This window comes from Moschus berezovskii, chromosome 5 (assembly GCF_049115385.1).
Source record: "Moschus berezovskii isolate FMDL1 chromosome 5, NW_MosBer_1.0, whole genome shotgun sequence".
NCBI lineage: Eukaryota > Metazoa > Chordata > Mammalia > Artiodactyla > Moschidae > Moschus > Moschus berezovskii.
Genome location: NC_142464.1, coordinates 107198330 through 107218433, shown reverse-complemented (window position 1 = coordinate 107218433; position 20104 = coordinate 107198330). Strand labels below are relative to the sequence as shown.

Genomic DNA, 20104 nt, shown 5'->3' with positions numbered 1-20104 from the left:
TCTTTGAAAGAGTAAAAACATGGTTAATGAAGGGGACTGGGAAGTTATTTGTGCAGAAGGGAAGGCACAGCACAGAGCATGGGCCTTGGAATTAAGACTCCTGGCTCCCTCCCTTCAAGCTGTAACTTAACCTCAATAATCCCTTAACTTTTCATGTATAAAGTGTGCATAACAATACAGAGTTGACTTGAGGCTACAATAAGCTAATTTACATAAATTGCCTAGTGCACTGCCTGGACTATTGCGGGTCTCAATAAATTGTAACTACTACTGATTTTAAACAAAATCATAAAAGCAAGGCAATTTATCATATACGCAGCAGGTAAGTATTTGTGGTTCCAAAAGAGAATTCAGAGCAGTTAGAGACGCACAAATCAATTAATAAAAAGCTCTTGGAATTTATGAGTTTGGATGTGACACCAAGTATATTCCTCTGAAAGAGGGAATGAGATAAAACAACATCGAAAAGAGATTCCAGTGAATAAGAGGATGGTCAGGGCAGAGCCAGGACAGAACAGTTGGGTGACTATATGAATACTGCAGACAGTGACGGAGTCATATATGAGTGAGTGTGTGGCTAAGGGGTAAAAGGATAACATAAAAACAACCAAAAGAAACATAAATATATGACACCAATACTAGTGATTGACTCACAGAAAATCTATTTTCTGTATACTTCCTTCCATATCAATGCTAATGATCAGGTACATTTCTGGTCAAAATCAATAATATTTTGGGGGAGAGCCAAAAAAAAAGGGTAGATAATTTCAAAGTATTGGGTTGGCCAACAAGTTCATTCTTTTTTTGTAAGATGGCTCTAACAAAAAAGAGCCATCTTAAAAAAAGTTGTCTTTAACCTCATTTGAAACAATTTTGTTAGACTGTTTTGTGACAGCTGTCATATCAGCATGCACTTAAAAAAAAAACCTATCAAAATCGGTGAATTTTTGTGTAACCATTTTAATATTGAAGGTGGAGGGAAAAGCAACAGTTTCAACATATTATACTTAATTACTGATACTTCAAGAAAGGCAAAAATGCAACTGAAATGCAAAAGAAGATTTGTGCAGTGAATGGAGAAGGTGCTGTGACGGATTGAATGCATCAAAAGTGGTTTGCAAAGGTTTATGCTGCAGGTTTCAGTGAACGATGCTCCACGGTCAGGTAGACCAGTTGAAGCTGAGAGCAATCAAATCGAGACATTGAAAATGATCAACGTTACACCATATGGAAGATAGCAAACATACTCAAAACTTCCAAATCAAGCACTGGAAATCATTTGCACCAGCCTGGTAATGTTCATCACTTTGATGTATGGGTTCTACATAAGTTAGGTTAAAAAACCTTGACCTTATTTCTACATGTGACAATTCTCTACTGAAATGTAATGAAAACATGCCATTTTAAGACAAACTGGGATGGGCAATGAAAAGTGGATACTAGACAATAATGCGGAATGGAAGAAATTGTGATGCAAATGAAATGAACCACCACCAACCACAAAGGCTGGACTTCATCCAAAGAAGGTGATATTGTATGTATGGTGGGATTGGAAAGGGGTTCTCTATTATGAGTTCCTTCTGGAAAACCAAGTGATTAACCCCAATGAGACCAACTGAAAGCAGCTCTCAAATGAAAAGCGTCCAGAATTACTCAATAAAAAACACATAATCTTCCATCAGGCTAATGCAAGACTGCGTGTTTCTTTAATGAGCAGGCAAAGTCTGTTATGGCTTTGTTGAGAAGTTCTGATTCACCTGCTGTATTCAATAGACATTGCACCTTTGGATTTCCAATTATTTCAGTTTTACAAAATTATCTTAACAGAAAAAAATTAATTCCCTGGAATATTGTGAAAGACACTTGCAACAGTTCTTTGCTCAAAAACATAGAAAGTTTTGGGAAGACAGAATTATGAAATTGCCTGGAAAATGGCAGACGGTAATAGAACAAAACAGTTAATATGTTGTTCAAAGAAGTTCTTGGTGAAAATGAAAAATGTGTCTTTTATTTTCACTTAAAAAGTAAAGGAACTTTTTGGTCAACTCAATATTAAGAAAACTGTCTCATATTTAAACAAAACCCTGAATTCTAAGGCTATTTACATTCACTAGTTGATTTTTGCAATCACATCAGTAACATTTATATATTTCTAGACATGATTTGCATATATACACCTTCCAAAGCATAAGTATTAATATTAATACATATGTATTTTAAAAATATTACATATATATTTTTAAAAACAAAAGTTTTGTATTATTGGATTTACTTTTTAAGGCCTAGGCTTTTGGTTTTGCTTTCATCTCTGTAAATCCTAGCTATAATGTGAGCAGTCTTGATTTTCAGTTTCTATAAAGTTGAATTTTGTTTACACCTAGATTTAAGTACCTTGTATAGAGAAACAGAAGGCACAGCTCCTTTTTTCAGCTTTCTTCTTATGCCATATGACTCAAAGTCACTTTCTTGAAAATGTTTGGAACATAGCATAGCACCTGGTCCTGGGATCCAAATCTTTTTGCTTCTGGGGTCCATACGATTAACAGCCCTGATCCATTTTGAGCGCTGTATAGTATCAGTTGGAAATCTACAGCAATCATATTAAAGTTCCATTAACATGAAAACATCATAGTAATACTACAGTATTATTTATTACACAAACCCATTTATTATTTAACAGCTTTACGTAAACATTAAGTCCAGCTAAAGTTTAACTCACTTGATCTGATTTCATTTTTCAAAGTTCTTTGACTTTTTAAATCCAAAAACTCAGTATCTAAATGATCTCATCTGTTTCAACTTGTATGTGGACAATTCTCACATTTAATATCCTGCACATCCTACCTGCACAGCCTACACTTAACAGAATCTGGTCAAATTTAACATGTGTGTCTTTCCTTTGCTGTGGCAATTTTAAACTATATCCACAGATTCTTTGGTATGCCTCCTTTCAAGGGGTGGAGCCTATTTCCCTCCCCTTGAGTGTGGGCTGGAGTTTGTGATTTGCTTCTAAAGAATATTAAAAAAGCAGAGGTGATAATGGGCTATAAGAGTAGATCAGGAAAAAACACTAAGGATTTGTCTTCCTTGTTCTATTGAATGGTTTTTCTTTGGGGGAAGTTACCTGCCGTATCATAAGCAGCCCTGTGGAGAGTACGTCCACTTGGTTAGAAACTTGAGTTCTCTCCGGTCAAAGGTCACATGAGAGAGCCTTTCTGAAAGGATAGCCTTCAGCCTCAACCAAGGCTTCAAGTGACTGGAGTCTTGGCTAACATTTTGATTGCAATCTTATGAGACACTCCCAGTCACACCCAGTTAATCTACTCCACAATTCCCGACCCTCAGAAATTTTGTGAGAAAACAGATGGCTTCCAATGAATTTGGAGGAAACTCATTACTAAACAGTAGAAAACAAGTAGAAAAATCCGCTGGATCACAGAAAAAGCAAGCGAATACCAGAAAAACATCTACTTCTGCTTCAATAACTATGCTAAAGCCTTTGACTGTGTAGATCACAACAAACTGGGAAATTCTTATGAGATGGGACTATCAGACCACCTGACCTGCCTCCTGAGAAATCTGTATTCAGGTCAAGAAGTAACAGAACTGGACAAGAAACAACAGACTGGTTCAAAATTGGGAAAGGTTCACATCAAGTATGTATATTGTCACCCTGCTTATTTAACTTACATGCAGAGTACATTATGTGAAATGACGGACTGGATGAACCCAGAAGCTGGAATCAAGATTGCCGGAAGAAATATCAATAACCTCAGATATGCAGATGATACCACCCTAATGGGAGAAAGTGAAGAGGAACTAAAGAGCCTCTTGTTGAAGGTGAAAGAGGAGAGTGAAAAAGTTGACTTGAAACTCAACATTCAGAAAACTAAGATCATGGCATCTGGTCCCATTACTTCATGGGAAATAGATGGGGAAACAGTGGAAAGAGTGGCTGACTTTACTTTTCTGGGCTCCAAAATCACTCCAGATGGTGATTGCAGCCATGAAATTAAAAGACACTTACTTACTCCTTGGAAGGAAAGTTATGACCAACCTAGATAGCATATTAAAAAGCAGAGACATTACTTTGCCAACAAAGGTCCGTCTAGTCAAGGCTATGGTTTTTCCAGTGGTCATGTATGGATGTGAGAGTTGGTCTGTGAAGAAAGCTGAGCGCCGAAGAATTGATGCTTTTGAACTGTGGTGCTGGAGAAGACTCTTGAGTCCCTTGGACTTCAAGGAGATCCAACCAGTCAATCGTAAAGGAAATCAACCCTGAATATTCATCAGAAGGACTGATGGGGAAGCTCCAATACTTTGGCCACCTGATGCGAAGAGCTGACTCATTGGAAAAGACCCTGATGCTGGGAAAGACTGAAGGCAAGTGGAAAAGGGGACAACAGAGGATGAGATAGTTGGACAGTATCATCGACTCTATTGACATGAGTTTGAAGGAACTCCAGGAGACGGTGAAGGACAGGGAATCCTGGCGTGCTGCAGTCCATGGGGTCGCAAAGAGTTGGACACGACTTAGCAACTGAACAACAAAACACAAGTACATTTCCTACACTCAGTTTTTCTATTTTGTTTTGAAAGGACAACTTTTTCCTAGCCTTGAACATAAAAACTACCTTGCATTTTTCTACTTGTCAATCCTAGCCAAATTATTATATTCAGAAATGAGTGAGGGAAAAAACTGATGAGATTAATGTAATGAAAATCACAGAACTGCTTTTTCTGCACCTTCTTTATCTTGGAAACAGATCGACAGGTATCACTCTTTGATATTGTAATTCATGCTTTAAAGCACACAGTTGTAAGGAACTGAAACTTGTAAAAAAAAAGTTTCAATTCCTCAGCTAATTTTGTTAGGGAAACGATATGTCAAAATGGTAAAACATAATTCTGAGACACTCTCTCAATCACCTTGAGAAACAACACTGAGCTGCAAAACCTGCATTTAAGCCTCAATTCCCTTTTATCAGCCATGTGGTATTAGGTACATCTCTCAATCTATCGGCTTCCTCCAGGGCTGCAGTAAGAGTATATGACACATTTGCGCCCCCATGGACTGTATGTAGCCTACTAGGCTTCTATGTCCATGGGATTTTCCAGGCAAGAGTACTGGAGTGGGTTGCCATTTCCTTCTCCAGGGTATATGACACAGATGTGTTCAAAAGCACTCTGTAAATGCAAAGGTACCATCTAAAGTTTGTTTTTTGTTCAGTTCAGTTCAGTTGCTCAGTCGTGTCCGACTCTCCACGACCCCATGAATCGCAGTACGCCAGGCCTCCCTGTCCATCACCAACTCCCAGAGTTCACTCAAACTCATGTCCACAGAGTCGGTGATGCCATCCAGCCATCTCATTATCTGTCGTCCCCTTCTCCTCCCGCTCCCAATCCTTCCCAGCGTCAGAGTCTTTTCCAGTGAGTCAACTCGTCGCATGAGGCGGCCAAAGTATTGCAGTTTCAGCTTTAGCATCAGTCCTTCCAATGAACACCCAGGATTGATCTCCTTTAGGATGGACTGGTTGGATCTCCTTGCAGTCCAAGGGACTCTCAAGAGTCTTCTCCAGCACCACAGTTCAAAAGCATCAATTCTTCAGCAATCAGCTTTCTTCACAGTCCAACTCTCACATCCATACATTTGTTAGGAACAACTAATTGCACTTTGGGGACTTTTTATCTTATTGTTCCAGGAAAATGATGCTACACAATCATGAGAGAATGTACAGGGAATTATTTTCCAATAAAGAAAGGCACATTTCTGTCTTTTCACTGGGTTTTCTTAACGATGGGACGTGTTTGTGAGGCAACATTTCCAGATTGAGTGTAGTCTCTTAACAAGTAAGGGACCATCAAAAGTTGGCTGGTCTACCAAGTTACATTATTAGCCTGATTTTCTGATGCAAAGCTTCCCAACTGGCACACCTGGAGAGCACAGCTATCAACCCTTTTAGCCCATGGGGTGGGCCTGGGCCACCTGGAGCTCTAGAAGTTGTTACATTAAGCCAGTCCCAAACAGCTTTCTAGGTTTGTAGGTTTCTGATGTGTAAAATGTCATGGAAAAGGCTGGTAAATACTGTAATCTAACCAGCATGATTGAGTTCTGGACAAAAATAAATTGGTGTTAACAATTGATAATACTTTTAAAGCATTTACCTTGTGTTTCATATGTTTTAAAGACATTTTTAGTCTTAAAAAAAAAAAAAAAAGCTCTGTAAGACAAGTTTCCATCCTTTTCAGTTCAGTTCAGTTCAGTTCAGTCGCTAAGTCATATCCGACTCTCCGCGACCCCATGAATCACAGCACGCCAGGCCTCCCTGTTCATCACCAACTCCCGGAGTTCACTCAAACTCATGTCCACAGAGTCGGTGATGCCATCCAGCCATCTCATCCTTTTACAGAAGGTTAAACCAAGACTGGAGCAGCCAAGTTTAGCCATGAGTAAACAGTCAGTTAAAACTGGAATTCAGGAACTTCCCTGGTGGGCCAGTGGCTAAGACTCTCTGTTCCCAATGTAGGGGGCCTGGGTTCCATCCCTGGCCAGGGAAACTAGATCCCACATGCCGCAACTAAGAGTTCCAAAGACATAACTAAATATCCCACATGCTGCAACTAAGACCAGGAGATCCTGTGTGTCACAGCTATGACCAAATAAATAATATTTAAAATAAATAAATAAATAATATTTAAAAGCAAATAGATTAATTAATCAAATAAAACTGGAATCCAGATGTCCCTAGTCTAAAGCCACCTCTGAAAGTAAAGGTCACTCATTCGTGTCCGACTCTTTGCAACCCCATGGACTATACAACAGTCCATGAAGTTCTCCAGGCCAGAATACTGGAGTGGGTAGCCTTTCCCTTCTCCAGGGGATCTTTCCAACCCAGTGATCAAACCCAGGTCTCCGCATTGCAGGCGGGTTCTTTACCAGAAAAATTCTAAACCAATCACCATCTCATATACAGAACAATGAACTGGCTTACACTGTAACACAGAATCCATTTTCTTCCTCCTGTTGACTATGCCTTTTTTTATACTGTTAGTGAGGATTGACCTCTGGCTCCCTGCACATCAAATATTTTCCAGAAAAGTGGCTAACAAAACCTCTTCTACAGGGGTTATATCCAGGGAGGGAGAAAGGACTGAGAGGCAAGGCTTTAACTACACCTATAGCTTAAGTCTCTTCTAAAAAAGAGAAAAAAGCAAACATGTTCCCATCTGCTTATTCTCAGTGATGGGAAACAGATGTTTATTACATATAAATAAAAGTTTAAAATAGAATTCATTACAACAGTTCAGGCAAAACTCTTCCAGATTACCATACATATATTTCCTTGGTTATGAAATAAATTTCTTAATTTCTTTATACCTATAGAAAGAGAATATATCAAAGGGTCATTTCAATTTTTAACTTGCCAGTCCCACTTTGCATTTAGTCATTCACACGCTTGACAGAGCACCAATATTCTCACAATATCAGAGGCATGTATTCAAAATTTTTGTTATGGAAAGAGTGCCATGACCAAATAGTTTGAAGATGGCAACTTTAACTCTCTCCTTCCCATATTACCTTTTTGCTGAGCCCTTACTTCAGACCAGTGTTACCATGTAACTAGGACTTACACCACGGTATCCTAACTCCTTCTCCTCTCTCTATTCTTTCCTGTCTTCCTTACAACTTTCCGGCTGACAGGAAGATGGACAATTCCTTCTCATTCATACATAGACTGTATTTAATTCTGCACACATGTACCATCAACAAAAGTACAGAGGGAATGTATTTAGGTTGGAAGAGAGGTATAAAGGAAAGGCTACACAGAGGAGCTTGGACTCTTATCTTTCAGGCACTAAAGAGCCTGAGGGATTAAAACACTTCCCTAAGGGAGCGAGCAAGATAAAATTTGCATTTTTAGAAACATAATTTCCAGTAATCTAGAAAATGAGGGCTCTTCTGATAGTTCAGTTGGTAAAGAATCTGGCTGCAATGCAGGAGACCCCGGTTCGATTCCTGGGTTGGGAAGATCCCCTGGAGAAGGGAAAGGTTACCTACTCCAGGATTCTGGCATGGCTTGCAAAGAGTCAGACACAACTGAGTGACTTTCACTTCACTAATCTAGAAAATGAAATGAACGGGGAAGAAATCAGGCTGGAAGAGTCAAAGCACACTGAAGTAATAATTGCATCAAAAAAATTTTTTTTTTCTAAATTAAGCAGGTCTTGCTTTGGTCCTCAACATATGAAACAAATAAAAGCAATAAGTGAGTGCTTCCTCATTTAAAGAAACTAGGAAAAAGGCACAGGAAAAACAGGGCAGCAAACATTGAGAAGGGCTTCCCTGGTGGCTCAGAGGTTAAAGCGTCTGCCTCCAACGCGGGAGACCCGGGTTCGATCCCTGGGTCGGGAAGATCCCCTGGAGAAGGAAACGGTAACCCACTCCAGTATTCTTGCCTGGAGAATCCCATGGACGGAGAAGCCTGGTAGGCTACAGTCCACGGGGTCGCAAAGAGTTGGACACGACTGAGTGACGGAACGGAACGGAAACATTGAGAAGAAATCAAAGAAAAGGGTGAGAACTAGGGAGAGAATGTCAGTGACAGCCAAAGGAGGTGAGGGTTTCAAGTAGTGACCAATATGATTAAAAGTTAAACAGAGGTCAAGAGAAAGACTTATTAATTGGTCATTTAGATGTGGCAAGATTACCAATGACCCTCAGTCAGTGGGTGTGGACAGATACCTGGCTTCCGTAGGTTGCTAAATCAGCAGGACTTAGGGAAGTAGGTGTAGGCTTCTGTTTTGAGGAACTTGGTTATAAATGGAAGGAGAGTGGTAGGGTAGTGCAGAGGTGCACAAAGGTTCAAGAGTTTGTGTGTATTTAAAAGTGGAAGTAATTCAAGCATGCTCAGTGTTTTTAGACAAGTAACCAGCAGAGAGAGCAATTTAAAATAAAACTAGAACAAGAACTAAGTGATGGAAACACATCTCAGAGAAGAAAGGATACAATTATAGCAGCTTAGGTGGAGGAAGCAGCCTTCCTTAAAAATAAGCAACACTACAAAAGGCCTACCATACACAGTGGAAACTCCTTAACTTGACATGTTTTTAGATAATTTGTTTCCAAACTACTTTACCCAGGCTTCTACATCTTCACTTTTCATTCTTTTATTTTCCCATGCTGTGCTCTGTGCTGTGCTTCTTCCTTCAGTGTGTCCAACTGTTTGCAACCTCATGGACTGTAGCCCGCCAGGCTCCTCTGTCCATGGGGATTCTCCAGGCAAGAATACTGGAGTGGGTTGCCATTTCTTCCTCCAGGGGATCTTCCCAACTGAGATCAAACCCAGGCCTCCCGCATTGCAGGCGGATTCTTTACCATCAGCGCCACCAGGGAAGCCCTTTCCCATGCTATTTCTATTTAAATGCTATCCTCTATCCACCCCACCCTCCATTCTAGATAGGGCTCAAGGTCCAACTCAAATACCACTTGTCCCATACAGTTCTTTTTGATCTTTTCATAAAAGTCCTTTGTCTACTTTTGTCTCTCTACCTCATCGCACTGCCTTATTAGGCTACCACTTAAAAAAAATACCGTACATTTCTTTCCCTCTGAGAGGATCTGTTCTACTCACTTTTCTACCTCGCATTAATTTCAGTGACCTTTACCAGACTGTCCCACAGATGTGGGTTCAAATTTGATCGGTCTGAAAATACACCCCACTCTTGTGCCAAATGAAACTTCTTTGCCATGACCAAATACAGCCAGAATTGGATGTGGCTTGTAGAAATGGTTTAATGATATTGAACAACTGCTAATGACACACAGTACTAGTTAAAATCTGAAAACAAGGCCCTTCGGGACCCTCCCGGGTACAAAAGCCCTGTGTCTCCTTTTTCTTATTTTTAAAAGTGGGGTGTTGTGGGGCGGGGGTGGAATTCAGTCTCCCAGGCGGTCTCTGAGTTCCAAAGAGTAGATCAAAGCAATGACTAATTAGGGACGTCAGGGAAAGCAGAAAAGAAAAGTAGCACCTAAACCAGATAGCCTGAACTATAAACAGTTCAGTGATAAAACAGCAGTCCCAATTCCTCCTCAAGGGATACACATAACAAGGTTTTGGCTATCTTTAGGTAGTTCTGTAAAAACTAAACCCCACCCAGGTGGAGAATGGTGACTATCTGCGGATCACAAGCCCTTAGACCTCAGGTTTGGAACCAGATGTCTAACCACAATCAGAAAGCTGATGATTCAGCTTCTCCAAACACCAACCTGTTACCCCTACTCAATGAGAATAACGTCACGCACCCTGCAGCCCTCATCCCAAATGCCGCTTTGAAAAAACCTAAAAGCCATCAGGGAGCTCAGAACTTTCCAACACCATCTATCCATTCCCCTCGCTTGGCACCCTGCAGTTAGCGCTGGACTTTCCTTCACCACAACCCACCATCAGTAAATTGGATTTCCTAAGCCACTCCAGTACTATTGCCTAGAAAATCCCATGGATGGAGGAGCCTGGTGGGCTGCAGTCCGTGGGGTCGCTAAGGGTCGGACACGACTGAGCGACTTCACTTTCACTTTTCACTTTCACACATTGGAGAAGGAAATGGCAACCCACTCCAGTGTTCTTGCCTGGAGAATCCCAGGGACGGGGGAGCCTGGTGGGCTTCCGTCTATTGGGGTCGCACAGAGTCTCACACGACTGAAGTGACTTAGCAGCAGCAACCGGAGGGAGAAGGGAGGCGAGCTCTATTCCGTAACAAACGCCACTGTACTCATGCTCCCAAGCAAGACACATACTAACGAAAGCGCACGCCTTCAACAGTTCTTCTAAACTGCCTTCCTGTCTCCTCTTCAATATGACGACGGAAAGGCAGCCTTTTAACTCCTGCTAAAAGCTACTGGGGTCCTGTAGGCATGGAGAAAACAAGTACCCCGCAGAAAAACACTGCCCAGGATGACAAATCAGATCGTTACCCTCCAAGTTGCCCAATTCCCTCCCCCGCCCCACGCTACGCACGTCACGTCGACGGCGTGACGCACCACCCGGCCCCGCCCCCACCCCCCACCCCGTGGCCTGCAGCCCGCCTGGCCCTGCTGGGCTTTATCGCGGAGGCTGTTCTCACGCACTGGTGGAAAGAGAGGCCGCGCTCCCGGCTCAGCACGGTGTCTCGGGTGCTGCAGCCCACCGCCGAGCAACTTCGGGTCATCTTCTTGCTACGTGGGGCTCCACCTTCGGTGTTCCCGCGACAGCATGAGTCGCGGTCAAGTTAGCTCCGCCCGCTGACTCGGCAGCTACCACCTTTATTTGTTTGAGAAAGGCGGGCTCTTAAGGCGCCTTGGCTCCCGCCCTACCTCTCCGCGGGCGCTGCGCTCGGCGCCGTGGCCAATCCCAGAGCACGTCACGTCCCAGCAGCCAATCAGAAAGGCCGGGGGTATTAAGTCAGCCTCTGGGCCTCCTCTCGCTCCTCGTTGGAGGGTGCTAAGTGTCTGTCGTTGCAATGGGCTCTTTTTCGTCCGGCCTGGTGAAATCCAGGGCCATCGCGCTTCTTACGAGGCTCGGCCAGAGAATGCGAAGGGTGAGAGGCAGGACAAAAGTTGAGGCGAGTCCAGAGGCATGCGGATGGGTCTCCAGGTGCGAGCTCTGAAAGTAATGGGAGGGCTAGGAAAGGATGAACGTGGCGCCCTAGAAATACTGAAGGCAAAATTAGAACCCAAATAAATTATTTAATGAGACGCATGTCATTTTCTTGCATTTTATTTTGCAGTTCTCTGATGCGGAGATAATGACGGAGTTATTGGTATGGTAGGTATGTGGCCTCAGGATTGAATGAGAATTTATTACCAAGATAAGTCGATTTTTAATTCAACTAGCTCTTTCCTGCAAGATCCTTTGCCGCAATGGAGATTAAGGAGATAAGGTAAGAAGGTCCTGGGGGTTTGGGGGCAAGCGCACGGTCTAGTGGGGACTCGTCAGTAGGAGGGGCAGGAGAGGGGGCAGTGAAACGGTTTTTCTTGGGATGTGGGGCATCGTGGTAGTTCTCAGGATGAGAAGATCTTAGAATGATGTCTTTTTTTTTTTTTTAAGTTTTTTATGTTAACGGTATGAGACTTAAGTTTTTACAGAAGAAACAAAATGGAGCCAAGTTGGGGCGTGGTTTCTATTTTGTATCTTTGAAAAGGTCCTTAGTATATTATGTAACATCTTTCCTGCTTAACGCTGGAGGCTCATTAAAGAAAACAGATGTTCGTAACTTTTTTATTTCTGTCTCTAGCTGCAAGATGAGTCCAACATTTCCAAGCAAGGTGGTTCTTTCTCCCTTGTTACTTAATCCAGATTCTGGCTGAAAGGATTCATCTCAAGGTATTGTTCACAGTTGCTTTCCATTATAATACGCTTGTGTCGTATTAGAATGAGATTAACATAGCTTTTGCTTATGTAGTTTTGTGAAAAGTCACAAGGCCTAAGGATAATACAAGAATTGAGAAATTGGTCTATGGGGGATGTGTTTTTACTTGGCTGTAAGATATACTTTGGCCACCTCATGCGAAGAGTTGACTCACTGGAAAAGACTCTGATGCTAGGAGGGATTGGGGGCAGGAGGAGAAGGGGACGACCGAGCATGAGATGGCTGGATGGCATCACAGACTCGATGGAGGTGAGGTTGAGTGAACTCCGAGAGTTGGTGAAGGCCAGGGAGGCCCGGCGTGCTGTGATTCATGGGGTCGCCGAGAGTCGGACACAACTGAGCGACTGAACTGAACTGAAGATGTGGAAAGTATGGGACCTGGATTTAAGGCACTATCACTGATCAGACTACTAGAAACTTTTCTAGCACTCAACCAATTAAGACCTGAATGAGGCTAATAATTAAGTTTTCAATTAAAAACTGGTTGCCTTATTTTTTTTGGCAGAAGTTTTGCAGAAGTACAGTGCACATATCATGTAATTAACCCATTTCAAGTGCATGATTGGATGGGTTTTCTTATATTTATGAGTTGTGCAGTGATCACCGCAGTCAATTTTAGGACATTTTCATCACCCCCAAAAGAGACTCCATTTGCATTAGCAGTCATTCCTTATATTTTCCCTCCCCTAGTCCTAGTCCTGAGTGCTTAGTCACTCAGTCATGTCCAACTGTTTGCCACCCTTTGTACTGTAGCCCGACAGGCTCCTCTGTCCATAACATTTTTCAGGCAAGAATACTGGAGTGGGTTGTCATTTTTCTCCACCAGGGAATCTTCCTGACCCAGGGATTGAGTCTGTGTCGCCTACTTTGCAGGCAGATTCTTTACCCTCTGAGTGTTCAGTTCAGTTCAGTTCAGTTCAGTCGCTCAGTCGTGTCCGACTCTCCGCGACCCCATGAATCACAGCACACCAGGCCTCCCTGTCCATCACCAACTCCCGGAGTACACTCAAACTCATGTCCACAGAGTCGGTGATGCCATCCAGCCATCTCATAGGTTTACCTATTCTGGATATTTTCATGTAAATGGAATAAAAAACTAGTCTGTGGTCTTGTGACTGGCTTCATTCACTTGGAATATTTTTAAGTTTCCTTCGTGTTATAGTATCAGTCCTTCATTTATTTTTATCGCCCGCCCCAAATATTCCATTGTATGGGTATAAAACATTTATCGATTCATCAGTTGGTGGACATCTAGGTTGTTTCCATTTTGAGGGGCTGTTATGAATAATGCTGCCATGAACAATTGTGTACAGGTTTGAGTGGGGGGATGTGTTTTCATTCTTCTTGAGTATATTCCTAAGTGTGGAATTACTGGGTCATACTGCTACTCTTCTGTTTATCCTTTTGAGGAAATGCCAGACTTTTTCCAAAGTGGCTGTACCATTTTACATTCCCATGAGCGATGAAGGGTTCCAGTTTCTCCACATTCTCATGGGTGTGAAGTGCTATCATTGTGGTGGTTGCTCTTATTTTTAAGGACAAACATGTAAGAAATTTTTTAGAGGATGCTTTTAGAGTCTAGAGACAATGTCGTTCAGTCACCAAGTCGGAAACAATGTCTACAGTGAATTTATCTGTTCAGTCCTTAACCTACAAATAGGTAACATGAGTTTCTGCTATAATGTCACATGTTCCTGAAAAAAGAAAAACTCACGCTCAGCACAGTTGTACGTTTGAAGATGTAAGACTTATGGGAAAAATAGGATTAGGATTGACTACTCAAAATATATGCAATTTGATAATCTCTAAAAAGTGTTAGTACCAGGGAAGTACGCTTACGCTCTTTCAACCCATTAAAGGTAACTTTAAATGGAGACTTAAAGTTACCATTATTGAGTACTAAAAGAGCAATGCTTGTGAGTGTTGGACATTTCCAATGGAAGTAGAGCCCTGGGTGAATGCGCTGCTGTTAAGATGGGTTCAGGGATAATCTAACCTGCTGAGAGCTGGGCATGGAGGTGGGTGCTGCTCCTAAGTGAGTCCAGTTGCAGGCACTCATTTTTCATTTTCTTAAGCTAGAGCTGCCAGTTCAGCATCAGAATACAGAGAATGGATTTTTTCTTTCCTGCTGAATTAGTTCATGAGAATGTGGCTCTCAAAGTCTTGACAGTATTCATCTAATTATTAGTTGCAGATGGGTTTCAGAAAACTGCAATGCTGGGGAACAATTGACTTAAAAAGTAACCAACTTACTTTACAGCCACAGGGGGTCGCTGCTCCCGGTATTCTTAGTATGCTTCTGGATAGGGAAGCATGCAATCCTTTATAAACGGAACCATTGATGTTGAATTTTATTTATGTATTTTTACATTTGCTAATAAGCTTTACATACTTTTTGTTGCTGTTTTTCACTTTTTTCCTGGTCACATTGAAGTTCTCAATTTAATCATTTGATTATATCTTTGCTTCCTTCGATAGCTTCATATCCAATGATTAAACGTTTTCACTGCTGTTCACATAATGAACTTATGTGATTACTGAATACGTGAATGAGGATATGTAAGCTGTATTAAAGATATTATTTGTAGAAAGCACTGACCAGTGCAAAAAATAATTTGAAATACAATATCTCTTTTCAGGAGTTGTATTCAAAGATGTCAGAAAAAGATTCCTGGGTCTTGGAAGAGAATGACTAAAACTGCAGGGAAGGTAGTATAATTTCTTTCTCTTTTTAGCATATTAAGTATTCCTGGTACAAAAGCAGTGAGTGGGAAGGGGAGGATTGTCCAAGTAAAAAATATATTTATAAAGGGTTGAGTGAAATCTTATTTTCTGTTTTATGTTATAAAATCTCATTAATTGCTTACTTGGGGAAAAATTAGTAACAGCGAGTGCTTATTGAGTTGTACTAAATGTTTTGTATGCGCAATATTTTTTGTTTTTAACACATTTTTCTCAACTATGAAAGAAAAAATAGAGGCTTTGCCTTCTAGGACTGGTATCTTCCTTATTGAATACCTGTCTTTTTGTCAGATTTTTAGCTAGTTTTACATTTGTCATCCTGATATGATAAAATGTATTTCTAGTAACTGACATATTCTCGCTGAATTTTTCATCCTGTTGAGTTTTTTCATCTGGGGATTTTTGTTCTTCAGAAGGCCTTGGGATTTTGAAATTATTGGTGACTGAGTATGAAGTCAGTTTTGAATCAGATCCTTGCCCATGAATTTTAGACCTTTTCAGCTAATTCATAAGTTGTACATTTTACTTTTTTTGGATATGGATTATGACCTTCTGGGACTTCCCTTGTGGCTTGGTTGGTTAGGAATCCTCCTGCAGTGCGGGAGACCTGGGTTCAATCCCTGGGTTGGGAAGATCCCCTGGAGAAGAGAAATGCTGCCCACTCCAGTATTCTGCCCTAGAGAATTCCATGGACTGTATAGTCCATGCGGTTGCAAAGAGTCGGACATGACTGAGCGACTGTCACTTCGCTTTACTTCTGACCTTCTGTGTTAGTGTTTATTGCTGTGTAACAGATTGCTCAATATTTGGCAGTTTAAAACAAACACTGATCAAACAGTAAGGAAAGGAGGTAGAAGACAGACATCAGCTTCCAAACTGTTTTCAGTTTGCAAGCCTCCATTCCCTGATGGCTGCTGGCTGAAGGCTTCAGTTCTTCTTCACCATGTGAACCTCTCCATGGGCTGCCTGAGTGTTCTTAGCACATGATAGCTGGCTTTCCCCAGAGGGACTGGTCTAAGAGAGAAAGGCCAAGATGGAAGCTAGTCTTTTAATACTTTTTAATACGCTTGAAAGTGACAAAACATCACTTCTGCCCTGTTCTGTTGGTCTTCGTGTGGTGTAGGTGGGCACGATACAAAGATGTGACTACCAAGAGGTGAAGGGTCATCAGAGACCCTCTTGGAGTCTGACTCCCAGACTGTAATTAAATACTTTGATTATGTATTATTGTTGCTGGACCCATTTCCCCTCTCCTAATTCCTCCTAGGTGGAGGTGGTTAGAGAAGCTCAGTAGCACTAAACTGTAGATAGAAATTTTGTATCTTTTGCCTTGTTGTTTTGCTTGGGGTGCAGAATGACTTGGAAAAGTTGAAATTTCTATTTAGAGTATTTCAAGGAAAGGAGTCTGATTGCTTGTACGCAGTTACACAAATATTTGAGATAGGATGGCTTAAAAATACAAATATGCAGCGGCAGAATTAAAGCAGTTTGCCCTTTTTCCCCAAAGGGTGAGTATATGTCCTTTTCTTTCTGCTGCTCTCCGCCGCCCTGGACTTTGTCCCTCTTAATGAGCAAAACATAGACCTTGTCAAGCAGTAAAATTTTCCAAATAGGCAGAATTCTAATTAGTTCTGGAGAATTATAATCTTTTGAGTCTTTTCCCATCATCACTGCTTGAATGTTCTTTGTTAGCAGAGATGACTCTCCCAATTTTCCTTTGAAGTTTTAGTGTTTATGATCATTGGAAACCTTGTCTAATAACAAAGACATTACACACAGAGCAAGGCATGACCAGTTTGGGGATGTGTTAAGGTATGGGTACTTTTCCAATATTAGGGTTAATGTTGAGAAGACACCTCCAAGTTAGCATAAGCTAACCTGTACAAAGTAGTAAATGACATGCTTGAAATTATCTTTGTTATGAGTTTTTTCCAGTCATAGTAAAATTGGAAGTCTTATCTGTTCTACGTGAGAAAACTGAAAACTATAGAAATGTGCATCTATAAGGGAGCCAAGGTCCATCTAGTCAAGGCTATGGTTTTTCCAGTGGTCATGTATGGATGTGAGGGTTGGACTGTGAAGAAAGCTGAGCACCAAAGAATGGATGCTTTTGAACTGTGGTGTTGGAGAAGACTCTTGAGAGTCCCTTGGACTGCAAGGCGATCCAACCAGTCCATTCTAAAGGAGATCAGTCCTGGGTGTTCATTGGAAGGACTGATGCTAAAGCTGAAACTCCAATACTTTGGCCACCTCATTCGAAGAGTTGACTCATTGAAAAAGATGCTGGGAGGGATTGGGGGCAGGAGAAGGGGACGACAGAGGATGAGATGGCTGGATGGCATCACCGACTTGATGGACATGAGTTTGAGTGAACTCCAGGAGTTGGTGGTGGATAGGGAGGCCTGGCATGCTGCGATTCATGGGGTCGCAAAGAGTCCGACACGACTGAGGGATTGAACTGAACTGAAACAATAAAAACTTAAAACTAGAGCTTAAGTTGAAAATAAGTACAAATGTCCAATGATTAAACTTTTCCGCTGCTGTTCACATCATGATTTGTTGTGATTAATGTAAGTGAATGAGGACATAATGAAAAGAAAATCATGATGCATATAGTTAAGATGTGGTTTTTGTACATTGACTTGCCTGTGAATGTTTTTTGTTTTAGGAATAAAATTGAAGGGTGTTTTTCTTAGAGAACACAATGTGTGAGATTTATCAAGAATTTGAAGATTTGTATAAGGTAAGAAGTTTAGAAACTTTTTTTTTAAGATAGTAATTTTAGAAAAAATTGGATTTTGTATTCGTTATGTATTGAGCATAATGTGGATATTTAATTAAAATTTTTCCTCATTCAGCTTTCAAAGATAAAACACATTATTTCAAAGATAGTGTAATTTTCATTTGATTCAGGAGAGGCTGCTGGGTGGGTGGGGGGGTGGCAGGACTTTTAATCTTGATAGTCATCTTTTAAAAAAAAATAATGATATAATTCTTTCAGGCCCTGAAATTCTTAGAGGTCATATATTCTTTGGTTTAAATTGGTTGAATTATTGGATAGTCTATAAATAATTCTTTGGTTTGCTGGTGGATTACCATCCTTTTACTTGAGTTTTGTTCAAGAAGTAGATAGGCAGGTAGTCAGAGCTGAGAATCTCAAACCTAATACCAGATTAACCTGCTATGAATTAGGCATGGTATCTTTGGGTGTTTCTCAAATTTAAGTTAATTTTCTATTTCTTAAAGTTTGATATAAACTTTATGGCCCTTAGTGGTAAGATATATGAAATTAACACATTCGAAAACAGAAATAAACATTAATGGGCTGGATGCTACTGTTTTCCAGAAGTAAACATAGTACTGGCTGCTGTTCAATAAATTTTATATACATATGGTCTTGTGCCTTGTGACTGGGAAGTTTTACAATCTGGACAACAGTACAGTTACCCAGAACTTTAATCTTTTGCAGTCCTTAAGACTATTGAAATGAGGGGAGGGGCTGTAAATTCTCAAGAAATTTAAACACTCTAAAGGGTGTTTTTGGACTGTCTGCAAATCCTTATTTGAAGAATTTTATATAACATTATCTCCAAACATTCTTTCAGTGAGTATTTCAGAGTCTTGGAATTAACATTCTTTTCAGAAAAAGTTCAGTTTTATTTGATCTAGAACTTGGCTTGGCTAGTAGTTAACTAAATTGGGTTAAAAGTTGACTATTTGTGAATTACCAACCCAGGTTTTTCTTTTTTAGTTACAGGTCCTTTGTGCCATTTCAGCATGCGTGAATCAGTTTTCACATGGTGGTTAAACAGCACCTGACCTTCAACAACACAGCTGAACTTTTAGTTGTCACAGTTTTAACTGTGAATTATTGCATAAACTTGGCTGTGGCTCTTTATTTCAGAATCATTATGCAAAGGAAAGGTGTGCATCAAGAATGGTAACAGTTACATCACTTCTTTCAAAGTCTTGGACATTGAACATCTATTAGTTACACATAGCAAAGCATGTAACTGTGTTGCCTCCTTGTCTCCCATTGATAAACCCATGGAACATCATACAAAAATGGATAATCAGAAGAGGGACTTGGTCAATAAATATGACTGAACTACAAAGAAATGAAAAGTGATTAACACTGCAGGTAAAATTAGTGTTAGAAGCTTTGAAAATGGCCACTGCAAAGCAAATACAGGACGATACCACGACCTACATGAAGCTACAGTACAATCCACATTTTAAGAGTCTGATGAATATAAAAGCAAGGTAGAGTTGACTCAGCATCTTTAGTGTAAAATTTCTCCAAGAACAGAAAGCCGCTTATGGTTGAAATGGAGTATTTACTTCTCCTTTGCAGTGTAATCAATAACAAATACTAATCAGTTTGGCAGTGAAGTTAGTTGCTACATTGAAGGAAATGGTAATTACAAGGACATCTATTGACTGCCAGTAAAGGCTGGTTTCATCTCAAAGTCAACACAAATTAATGTTAAACTACCTAGTGAAGCTACAAACTCAGATAAGGATGTTACTGTGAAATGTGCACTCAGATTCCAAGAATTACAGGCAGTCCTTGCTTTGTACAGTAGTGACAGACTGTACTGTGGAAAAACTGTAGGATTTGGATGGGATGTTAATGGAGTTAGAAGATAAAGATGACCATGAGAGTGTTGACACTGCTGCCATTCAAGAAACAGTTCTAAGTATGTAGGAGGCAGAACTTAGTGAAGTTTTATTTAGGAAAGCAGTTGTAAACAATGAATATGTCTCAAAAGAAGTGATGCTGTTGAACAACTTCACGTTGAAGGAACTTGCAGAACTGTATCATGACAGTGACTGTTAAAAGATAAAATTTTGGAAGCTGATTCAAACTTGGAAATGAGTATGACAGTTTGCCAAGGCATAAATAAGATGCCTTGGCATCTCACTCCATATTATAAGTTTTATAATGAGAAAGCAA

General features: G+C 40.7%; 1 protein-coding gene and 1 long non-coding RNA gene across 6 annotated transcripts in view; one reads left to right on the top strand and one right to left on the bottom strand.

The window, feature by feature from the left end:
* The window catches only part of THAP9 (THAP domain containing 9), a 21031-nt gene extending 9691 nt beyond the window's left edge, over positions 1 to 11340 (bottom strand). For 2 of the 5 annotated variants that reach the window (XM_055435148.2, XM_055435152.2), the window contains exons 1-2: positions 11126 to 11340; positions 2392 to 2587 (exon numbers count right to left, since the gene is read on the bottom strand). In XM_055435148.2, the coding sequence (XP_055291123.2) occupies positions 2392 to 2587; positions 11126 to 11205 (276 nt within the window). In that variant the 5' untranslated portion in view covers positions 11206 to 11340. Of the gene's footprint in view, positions 1 to 2391; positions 2588 to 3124; positions 10763 to 10795; positions 10998 to 11125 lie in introns of those variants that run through there. The other 3 variants (XM_055435149.2, XM_055435150.2, XM_055435153.2) reach the window with 3 other exon arrangements.
* On the top strand, positions 11334 to 20104 carry LOC129562142 (uncharacterized). The gene is made up of 6 exons (XR_008687121.2): positions 11334 to 11630; positions 11764 to 11916; positions 12271 to 12359; positions 15045 to 15114; positions 17816 to 17890; positions 18899 to 20104. It is a non-coding gene; the product is annotated as an uncharacterized LOC129562142 (long non-coding RNA).